Below are 11,615 nucleotides of genomic sequence, written 5' to 3'. Positions count from 1 at the left end.
TAACATTAGTCCTTAAGCAACCAAACACCCGGTAAATGCATCATGACCTCAACCCTCAAGTGTTGTCAACCAAACTCCATGTATGAAACCTCCTTGTTAGACTTGTAGACTTGTACGTATTGTAATCTCTGTACAATGTATCTGTACCCGAAGAGGTACCCCCTTGTTGTATATATGTTATCGTGACCGACCCTCTCAGGTGTCTAAGCCCATAACCCCAAAACCCTTCGTCTATCATGGTAACAGAGCGATCTAGCGATCCTGACCTAGCCATGTCGTCTTCCGCTGCTTCCTCCGAGGCCTCCGTCGCTGCCCTCTCCGGCGCGGCCACCCTCGCTTCCCTCTCCGGCGCGGCGACAATGTCCGCCGCCACCACCTTGCTCGCCGATCCCTACTCGGCCCCTGCGTCGCTCACCGATCCGATCGGGACGGGCACGTCCGTCTTCGCCCCGCCATTCCTGTCCAACCTTCTCCAAGGAGGAAGATCGACAGGAGCCTTGTTTTTCGGGGCGACGTCCTCGGCTCCTCCCGGCTCACCGGCTCTACGCCCCAACTATGGCGCGCTGGCACCCTATGCGCCGCCACTGCCGTATGCGTACGAACCCGCCGCCTATGGTGCCTTTTACGGCGCTCCCTACGGCGCCCCCTACGGCGCCCCCTACGCTGGGCATGGCGCCGGCTATGGTGCACCTCCTGGTGCCGGCTATGGTGCTCCATATGGCCCTAGCTACGCGGGGTTCCCGCGGCCTGCAACTCACGGTGCGTCACCACAGGCGCCTCCGGTTGCGCCGCAGTCCTCGCCTGCGGTGGATGTCGCCTCCTCCGGTGTGGTTCCTGTGCCGCCCTATGACTTCGCCCTCGACGTCATCACGACTCCGCCGTTCTACTTCAGCAATCTTCTACCGGTGAAACTGAAGATGGACAATTATCTGTTCCGGCGCGCACAGATTCTTCCCCTCCTCCGTAGTCACTACTTGGAAGGTTTTGTGGATGGTACTCTGCCATGTCCCCCGCTGGATCATCATATGTACCGGCCATGGATTGCTCAAGATCAAGCGATTCTCTCGGCGATTCAGTCCTCTCTCACCGAGGGCATCGTCGGCTTGGTTTTATTTGCTACTATGTCTCATGAGGTATGGGATGCGCTGGAGTCCAGTTTCTCCGCACAATCCTCGTCTCAGCACATGGCTCTTCGTACACAGCTTAATGAGACCCGCAAGGATCATCACTCTGTCACTGTTTTCTTCAACAAGATCAAACGCCTCGCCGATCAGCTTGCCTCCATCGGCGAGCCACTTCGTGACACAGAGTTTACCACATATGTTCTCCAAGGTCTCGATGCCGAGTATGACTCTCTCGTGGAGGTGATCCAGGAACGCAAAGTTCCCATCAAGCCGCAGGAACTCTTTCAGCGCTTCCTCTCAGCGGAGCAACGCCTTGCCAGTCGTCATCCGGATGAGGCCTCCTCGGTCGACGCTGTTGTCCGTGGTGGGAAGGGGCGTCCTGGTGCCCGTCTTGCTGCTCCTACGGCTGCTTCGACCCCTCCTACGGGAGGCAAGGGTGGCGCTCCTCCTGCTGCACCTTCCCAGTCGCGTCCCACCATCGTCGTCGAGAATGGGCGCCCATGTGCCTGTTGTGCCGCCTGTGGAGCTGCTGCCCCTTGTCAGCTGTGTGGAATTCCTCGCCACGTTGCTTCTCGCTGTCATCGTCGTTTTCAGCCTGATTTTTTGGGTCTTGCCAACAACGGCAGGGCAATGAGCGTCAAGTCAACATGATGCAGCATCAAGGAAAGACTCAGTCTTATAATGTTGATTCCACCTGGTACATGGACATTGGCGCCACAGAGCACATGACAAATGAATTGGACAAGCTTGCTATCCGGGAGGCCTACCATGGTCCTGACAAGGTTCACACAGCCAATGGGGCAGGTATGCACATCTCTCATATTGGTCAGGCATCTCTCCTCACACATATATCTCGGCAGTTGCGTCTTAAGAATGTTCTTCGAGTTCCCACTGTTGCCCGTAAGTTACTCTCAGTACCTAAACTCACTTATGACAATAATGTGTTTTGTGAGTTTCACCCGTTTCATCTTTTTATCAAGGACCGGGCTACACAGGACGTACTTCTTAGAGGGCGCCTTCGTCATGGACTATATGCTCTCGATGTGCCGCGATCTGTCTCTCCAGCCGTCCCTCAAGTCTTCATTGCTATTCGAGAGTCTCCCTCACAATGGCACTCTCGTCTTGGCCATCCGGCTACACCCATTGTTCGACATATTCTTCACCGTCATGAGTTACCGTTAGTGTCTAGTAATAAAGATGTCTCAGTTTGTGATGCTTGTCAGCAGGGAAAGAGTCATCAGTTACCTTTTTCTGTTTCTAGTCATGTAGTCAAAACTCCTCTTGAGCTTGTGTTTTCAGATGTTTGGGGTCCTGCTCAGATGTCTGTTAGTGGTCATGAGTACTATGTCAGTTTTATTGATGCTTATAGTCGCTTTACCTGGATTTATCTTCTTAAACATAAGTCTGATGTGTTCGATGTTTTTCTTAAATTCCAAGCACATGTTGAGCGTCTCCTACAACACAAAGTTATTCATGTACAATCGGATTGGGGTGTGAGTACCGCAATCTAAATACCTTCTTCGAGAAGCTTGGGATTTCGCATTTTGTGTCTTGTCCTCATACACATCAGCAGAATGGTTCAGCTGAACGTAAGCATCGTCATCTTGTTGAGAACGGCTTAACCTTACTTGCCCATGCCTCTGTTCCTTTTCGTTTTTGGAGTGATGCTTTCACTACTGCCTGTTTCCTCATAAACAGACTTCCGTCGCGACTCCTTGGCATGAAAACTCCGCTTGAACTCTTGCTTCATGAGACTCCTGATTATACCTTTCTCAAAGTCTTCGGTTGTGCGTGTTGGTCGCATCTCCGTCCTTACAATAATCGTAAGCTTGAGTTTCGTTCTAAAAAATGTGTCTTCCTTGGGTACAGTCCGTTGCACAAAGGTTATAAATGCCTTCACGTTCCAACCAACCGTGTGTATATTTCGCGTGATGTTATCTTTGATGAGCATGTTTTTCCTTTTTCTAATCTTCCAACTCCTGTCACCACACCTAATGAACCCGTGCATTCATCTCCTCTATTGCCTGATCAATTTGTAGATGCTGCACACTCGCCTCTTTTGTTGTCTAACCATGGTGCAGGAACTGGTAGAGGTGCTCGGCTTGTTCTCCTGGAGGATTCCTCCGCTGCTCCAACGGCTTCTTCGACGGATCGTGTCGATCATGCCGTTGCGGCCTCCTGCATGGGGCATGCAGCTCCTGCACCTGCGCTTGCCATACGCTTGGATCCGGCTCCGATAGCAGCGGGTTCGCGCTCGACGGATCACGTCGATCCCGGGCCCTCTTCTCCCTGCATGAGCCATGCAGGGTCGGGTGTGCTCACGCCCGCTACGCGCTTGGCCCCGGATCGGCTGGAGCTGGACCTCCCCGCGTCGCCTGGTTTCGCCTCGCCCGTGACCGGGCCGGTCTCGCCTGCATCGCCCGGTACGGCGACGCCCGCGCCTACTGGCTCGCCTCCTGGTAGCCCGTCATCGTCGCGGTCACCATCACCCGCCATGTCTTCTTCTCAGGAGATGCGGGCCTCTCCATCGACGTCGACGGTTCCTGTAACTTCGATCGCGCCAACTGCCCCGGTTGCTCAACGTCCACACACTCGCAGCAAGAGTGGTATTTGTCGACTGTTCCAACGCACCGATGGCACGGTTTCCTGGCTCGCGGCCTGTATAGCTCATTCTGCAACTGATCCTTCTGCTGAACCCCATCATTATCAAGCAGCTCTGGGTATTCCTCACTAGCGATCTGCAATGGAACAAGAGTATCAGTCATTGCTCAAAAATGGTACGTGGCGTCTTGTTCCTCCGCACAGTGGTGTCAATATTATTGATTCTAAGTGGGTATTCAAAGTTAAGCGACATGCTGATGGCTCTATTGAACGGTATAAGGCTCGGCCTGTTGCTCGTGGGTTCAAACAACGTCAAGGTCTTGATTATGATGATACCTTCAGTCCTGTGATCAAGCCTACGGCTATTCGTCTGCTCTTGTCTCTTGCGGTTACTCGTGGATGGTCTCTTCGACAACTCGATGTTCAAAATGCTTTTCTGCATGGTGTTCTTGATGAAGAGGTCTATATGCGTCAGCCGCCTGGGTTTGTTGATCCTGCTCGTCCGCAGCATTTGTGTCGCTTGGTAAAGGCTCTTTATGGTCTTAAACAAGCGCCACGTGCTTGGCATGCGCACCTAGCTTCTGCTCTCCGTGCACATGGATTTATTCCTTCGACAGCTAATATGTCCTTGTTCATGCTACAGCGCCCTACGGTCACTATGTACATGTTGGTGTATGTCGATGACATCATATTGATCAGCTCGTCGGCTCTTGCTGCGGATCGTCTTGTTTCTGCTTTGAGTGGTGATTTTGGCATTACAGATCTTGGTTGGCTTCATTATTTTCTTGGCTTGGAGGTCTCTCATTCTGATGCCGGTCTGACTCTCACTCAGCAGAAGTACTCTCTGGATTTGCTTCGTCGTGCTGGTATGCTTCAGTGTAAGCCTGCTACCACTCCCATGACAGCTTCTGATAGACTCTCTGCACTTGATGGTACCCTTCTTCCTTCGGATGGGGCTACAACGTATCGCAGTATTGTTGGCGGCTTACAGTATTTGACGATTACTCGTCCAGATATATCTTATGCGGTGAACAGCGTGTGCCAGTTTCTTCATGCTCCCCGGGATACTCACTGGACTGCTGTGAAGCGCATTCTGCGCTATGTTCGCTTGACTGCTGCTCTGGGCCTGCATCTTCGGTCTGCTCCTTCCGGTGGCTTCTCGGCGTTTTCCGATGCAGATTGGGCTGGTAGCCCAGATGACAGGCGATCCACGGGGGGATATGCAGTGTTCTATGGTCCTAATTTGATCGCCTGGAGTGCTCGTAAACAAGCTACAGTGTCTCGCAGTAGTACTGAAGCGGAATACAAAGCAGTTGCCAATGCCACCGCTGAACTTATCTGGGTTCAGTCCTTGCTTCGAGAGTTGAGAGTCTCTCAGCATCATCCACCTGTTCTTTGGTGTGACAACATCGGTGCTGCGTACCTTTCTTCAAATCCGGTATTTTATGCCCGAACGGAACACATCGAAGTTGACTATCACTTTGTCATAGAACGAGTTTCACAGAAGTTGCTTCAGATCAAGTTCATCCCATCGAAGGATCAACTTGCTGACATCTTCACGAAGCCGTTGCCACTACCTCAGTTTGAGGGATGTCGTCGCAATCTTAATCTTCTGAATTCTTCAGATCACGGTTAAGATTGAGGGAGGGTGTTAGACTTGTAGATTTGTACGTATTGTAATCTCTGTATAATGTATCTGTACCCGATGAGGTACCCTCTTGTTATATATATGTTATCGTGGCCGACCCTCTCAGGTGTCGAAGCCCATAACCCCAAAACCCTTTGTCCATCACTCCTCCAGATGCAATACGAGTAACCAAACGAGTTACAGAGCATGGTCCAAACCTTGGCTCATCGACACATGCTCCACTGAGCCAGGTCGGTGGATAACGCCAAAACTCGATTAGAAACCAAACACGCCCTAAGTTGCGAGCACTAGCATCGAGTCATGGTCTATATTTGTGATAATACATGCATGCAAGCATTTTTTTAGCTACCTGTACGTTTAAATTCAAATTATTTTGATTTTTTTCAAATGCTATGAATTTTTCTCAGGGTTCACCAAAATTTTCGGTAACCGTTTGGCTTGGTTACCGGAAAATTCAACTAAATTTTCTTTTACAGCAAGAGAACTAAAAAACATTGGTAAGTACTAGCCCGCCTTTTTTGTGAAGTCGCACCGGGAAAAATAGTCGGGCACATGAAGTATGTTGCACTTCAAAATTCGTGAGGGTCCAATTACTAACTACCGGTCAAAATTTACATCAAATAGAAAAACTACCATGCACAATCCCATTTGAAAAAGAAATCTACCAGTCTTTTTTTAACACAATACAACCGCAGACCTTACCCCTATGAACATATCCGAGATACTGAGCCGACATAACATCTTGAAATTGACAAAGTCACCACATATGCCTCGCAGTCAAAAGGGCGTCTCGTTCCATTGGTTTGGAGGAATTTCACAGGAATTTTATAGAATATGATTCTTATAGGAATTTATCCTTTACAGCCTTTTGGTTCATGAGAATGGGTTCTTATTCCTACATAAGGATTGATTCCTATCCTTCATATTTTAAAGGAAAATAAACATGAACCTCGACTCAATGAAAAAAGTATATGAAATGAATCAAATGACATCTCTTTTGGGGGGTCTCTATATATTTTAACTGAATCCGGTAACGTGCGCAACATACACCCAAGTTCCATTGACTCGAAGCACATGGGACATTCAGTCCAACGCTACTCCTTGAACTTAATCAAAACACATGGAATATTGATGGGCGTAATCAATGCTTAGAACAGTGGTGCACATTTTTTTCGAAATTACTGCACGCACAAATCTCGAATTCGACATGCATATAGTAGATTAGTAGTATACCGTAAGTACGGTTTCATTCGTTTTGTGCAGGCTGCAGATGCGACGATCAGAGGGTTTAACCTGCGATCCCCAGCCCAGGTGACCATCACGCACGCACACCACCATCTGCGCAAGCAAAAGGGCACTAACAGTAAGGGAGGCAGGAACGCAGGAGCCGGGCAGAGCCATGATGGGTTCTCGGTGTCTTCCTTGCTTGTCATACCTAGGGCAAGCTCGCGCCCGCTACAGTACTTGCACTTGCACCCATCGGGCATCGGTGGGCCACAGGTGGGCAACCGTCCATCAGTCCCCTCCTGATGCAAACCCATCAAGCTAGCTAGCCGCCCTACCGTAGACCGTAGTCCCTTGCATGCATGTATCCCCAAGAGAAAAAAATTTGCAGGAGGGGTCGTGCTGCTCCTGCTAGCTAGCTACTTCAGCACTCCATTTATTGCCACGCCGTGGTTGGCTTCGGGTTCGGCCATTATAAGAGGCAGCAATACGCAAGAATGCGTATACAGCTTTGCTTTGCTAGTGGGTGAAAAAACCATAGGGAGACCTGAGCAGTGCGTAGCAGCAGCAAGGGGAGAGGCTTAGCTAGGCGTCGTCTCCTCCGTTTCGTCGATCCCTGCCTCCGCGCTCCACCCTAACTGGCCGGCCGTCGTTGTGTTGCGACGGGGAGGAACATCAGATCGTCGCCAAGGGCAGTAGTAGTACCACTACCATGGCGTCGCCAAACAGCAGGCAGCAGCAGCAGCACTGGCCGAGCATGTTCCGCTCCAAGCACGGCAGCCAGGTGTGGCAGTCGCAGCCCGACATGACCGGCTCGCCCCCCTCCCTCGTCTCCGGCTCCGCCGCCGCCGCCGGCCACTCCTTCAAGGCCCCCTTCTCCTCAGGTATGCATGCATGCTACTGTTTGCTGCACATGATCACTTGCATGCGCTAGATAGATAGGGTTCTGTCTTGTAGCCTGCCGTTGATCGAGGATCGATCGATCGTCATCGAGACGGGGGTCAAATTGATTAACGGTTGACTATATACGCAGGGCCTGATCAGGAGAGGAACACCGACACGAAGCCGCGGTGGAACCCCCGGCCGGAGCAGATCCGGATCCTGGAGACGCTCTTCAACTCCGGCCTGATCAACCCGACACGCGACGAAATCCCCCGCATCCGCATGCGCCTGCAGGAGTATGGCCCGGTCGGCGACTCCAACGTCTTCTACTGGTTCCAGAACCGCAAGTCCCGCTCCAAGAACAAGCTGCGCAACGCGGCCGCGCGCGCCGCTCCCGTCCGGGCCTGCGCCCCGGCACGCCAGCAGGCCGCCGCGCCGTATACGCCACCTCCCAAGCAGTTCCATCCGCCGAAGCCGCCGCTCTTCTCGCCGGTGGCTCCCACGTCTTCTTCCTCTTCCTCCTCCGACCGGTCGTCCGGATCCAGCAAACCGGTGAAGCCGGCTGCCACGCAGGACATGTCCGCGACGGCGGCCATGGACCTGCTCTCGCCGCTTGCCGCGGCGTGCCACCAGCAGATGCACTACCAGTTCGGCCTGGGCCAGACCCCCGTGTCTACTCCGGCTCAGGCTCCGGCTCCTGCGCCAACGTTGGACGAGTTCGTCGCCACCGACGTCGAGCCGATCTTCCTGCAGTACCCGCAAGGGCACTGCGTGTCTGCGGGGGAGCTCGCCGCCATCCTGGGCGCGCAGTACATGCCGGTGCCTGCCGTGCAGCAGCCACCGGTGGCATCGCCCGCCGGCATGCTCTTGGGGCTCTGCAACGACGTGGCAATAGGTCCCACCAGCACTGGCCAAAGGAGCAGCGCCTCGGCCGCCGGGCTTGGTCAATACTGGTCCATCGGCGTTGATCAGCTCGGCCTCCGCAAGAACAGCGACCCCTTCTTGAACAACCCCGTTGCCAAAGAAGAGGCGTATGAGGACTTCACGAAGACGAAGCTTGGACTGGTACAATACGGCTTAGGCCTCACTGCGGCGCCTGCTACCTCTGCGGCCGCTGTTTTGCCTCCTCCTGCTTCGCCGGATTCCACCGCCGTCACCGTTGCAAGTGCGTCTGCTACTGCCGAGCTGGCCAGTTTATTTGCAACCACTGCCACCACCGATGCTATCAGCTACAATAGTAACTTGCAAGGTATGTGATGAAACGTGCTTAATCTTGGTACACCATTTTGATGTTTTGTTCATTCACGCCCTCTCACTATATTATCACATGCATGCGTATGTAAGTGTTCGTGTCTTCACGGACTAGAGGCCACAGGGGGGAGTTTCTCTTATAATTAATATTCTGCCTCCATTTCAGTTCCTTTTGGATGTTAGCTTGCCCATTGCCATTGTTTAGGTATACCCATACACGCACGTCCAATCTTTTTTGTATGCTTCCTCGCATGAGGCAGTGCAAATTGCCTTTAGGGCCCCAATTATAAATCCCAGCGTAAGGGCATATCGTATGGTTTGACGATTGGGCATGTAAATGAGACAAGGTTGAACCATGTAAACTCTCTAGTGCATGCACAATCTTGTCACTCCAAGCTGTACATCATGCAAGCATGACTTTTCGCTAAACAAAAATGGGTGGAATTTGTCAGCTTGTAATAGTCACAGCTTTAGGAAAGACCATAACTCGTGAGCTGTACTCCATGAGCAAGAGAGAGAGAGAGAGAGATTTGTGATGGGATGTTACAAATATATGAACTATTTCATGGTGACAAAAACATCATAGCATGACCTGTAGATTCATTAATGCTAGTTGCATGTAAGCATGCACCCATATGCGTGCATTCCATGCATGGATCTATTTCACATGTTGATGAAAAGACTAGACTTGAAGGAATGGAAGCAAACGGTTCCATATAAGATTCCAAAATGAGACTTTAGAAGCAAATATATGAACACATTGCTTAGTTATTGAAAGATGTGGGGAGCAGATTGGTCTTGTCACGCACACATGTGGTAGTAGTAATTCAAGTGGAAAAAAAAAACTCTTTGTAGTACTTGGGGAAGGAGTATAGTTTGATCCGAAGCTGACAGATTAGAGGTTAAAAACAACCAAAAGGAGGGAACCCTTTTGTGGGTGAAACTGAAGGACAGTAACACTGGATTCTATCGTGGTGGCAAGCCACACAACTCATAATAAATGTACATCATTCGTATGGTCTTGTCACGGCAACTTGTCTAGCATCAAGAGGAAAAGGAGGAAGAAGCGGATGCGTGTGAAGAATTTTACCGGGTACGTATAAGGAGGGGGCACGGACGCACGCACGTACGTTGCTGAAAAGACTGAGGTGATGGCGGTCAAATTTCCTCCTGCGCTTGCTTGCTTGCTTAAAGTTCCCTTCACATTATACAGGGGGCGATTTTACCTAGATCGACCGTGCGCATGGCAGTCCAAGACTGTCACACGCTTGCTGGGCGCTTGGGTTTCCTCGTAGTCTTCCGTTTCGCAAGTCACGGGCGACAATAACTCCCCTCTGCGCCGCACTTAATATCACTCCTGGTTTTCATTCTTTTGACCGTGTTGCGTGCATGCAGGACCAGCGGACGATGTTGGGTTCGCGGGCGCAGCGGCAGCGGCAGGGGCAGGGGCCACGGGCGTGTTGGGCAGGGGCGCCGCGGTGGTGTGCTTCGCGGGCACCAGCGCCGCGTGCAGCGTCCCGGCCACGCACCTCGACGTCAAGCTCTACTTCGGGGACGGGGCCGTCCTCTTCCGCTGCAACGGCGACCGCGCCGAGCCGCTCCTCGTCGACGACGCCGGCCTCACCGTCGAGTCGCTCCAGCACGGCGGGGTCTACTACTGTGTGCTCATATAGCATGAACCGCGCGCCTCCCCATCGCACTAATCAAGTGATGCTCCTCTCTATATATATGATCTAGATTCAGTAGTTTTCTAGTAGTACTATGTAGCTTATTCTCTCATGACCGTTGTCCGTCCATCGTATTGGAAAAGGGCTACTAGTATTCCAAAACTTAAGCTATTATCGCATGCTTGTGAGCAGTGATCGTGCCGTTTATTACCAAATTTCTGATCAGTTGATTGACGTCGATATACTCCATCATCATGAAAATAATAATCATGAGTATTTACTAGCAGTGGAGGTTCGCCTATGCTACTCCTTCTTTTTCGCAACATGAGCCTCCCACAACTTGTGTTGGTACTGCATGTACGATCAAATCTACTGTTTTGGTTTTAATGTCGCCAATGAACTTCAAGTTAGGCAGCTATAGCAGCCCATCACACATGTATAGGCTGATAGACAGCCTTCATGGAGTACAGGAACATGACACAAGAATACTATAGCAAACCAGAACGATGCTATACATGCGTGTACGTATAGTACTAAGTGCTACCGAAATTTGCCAATGATACTCGGGAACCTCCGTTTCCGAAAAACCATTTTCTACAACAAATTTTTTGAAAAAAAATTGTAAACACATATACACATATATACTATGTATTTGCAAAATTTCATAACATTCTACTTTGACAAATGGCGTACAAGAAAAAGACAAATATGTATTGCAAATGGGCTGCTTTTTATTGTTGGGCCAGAAAAAAATTGTACAGCCCACAGATTGCATTTTTCCAAAACAAAATTTCACGGACCCATAGCGAACACATACAAGTTTCCACATAATTTGTTTCACTTTTTGAAACTTCAAAGTATGATTTATTTTCTTCAAAAAAAAACAGGTACCAAGGTGCCCGAGCACCATAACTTCGCACTCGAAATGCTAGTCCATACACAACAACCGTTTTTTTTTTTTTGTATTAGTGATACTAGTAAAACCTCACGTCAACTCGAGGGTTGTGGTTGGGTTTTTATTTGGCCAAGGGGAGCTCGGGCAGAGGAGGGTCGGTCTCGGGTCAAGGTCGGTTACCGACTAGACCTGCGCTCCGCTGTCATCATCGGGAAGGCCGGGCTTGGCCGTAGTGTGGGTGGTAGTTGGGAGTTGGTGCAGCAGCGGGGGCAACCCGCTACGCATCTGTGGCCCGTTTTCGACGGGCTAGGTGGCTTCTCCGC

At 50.9% G+C, this 11,615-nt stretch overlaps 1 protein-coding gene across 1 annotated transcript; it reads left to right on the top strand.

Moving 5' to 3' along the window:
* Positions 1–7,080: 7,080 nt before the first annotated feature.
* On the top strand, positions 7,081–10,664 carry LOC125548488 (WUSCHEL-related homeobox 7-like). The gene is made up of 3 exons (XM_048712070.2): positions 7,081–7,481; positions 7,631–8,728; positions 10,126–10,664. The coding sequence occupies exons 1-3, from the start codon at positions 7,310–7,312 to the stop codon at positions 10,401–10,403; spliced, it is 1,548 nt and encodes a 515-aa protein (XP_048568027.2). The 5' UTR covers positions 7,081–7,309; the 3' UTR covers positions 10,404–10,664.
* The last annotated feature ends 951 nt before the right edge of the window (positions 10,665–11,615 follow it).

Source organism: Triticum urartu, chromosome 3A, assembly GCF_056163025.1.
Source record: "Triticum urartu cultivar PI428250 chromosome 3A, HENAU_Tu73, whole genome shotgun sequence".
Taxonomy (NCBI): Eukaryota; Viridiplantae; Streptophyta; class Magnoliopsida; order Poales; family Poaceae; genus Triticum; species Triticum urartu.
The sequence above is the reverse complement of the archived record's forward strand: the minus strand, read 5'-3'. Positions and strand labels throughout refer to the sequence as shown.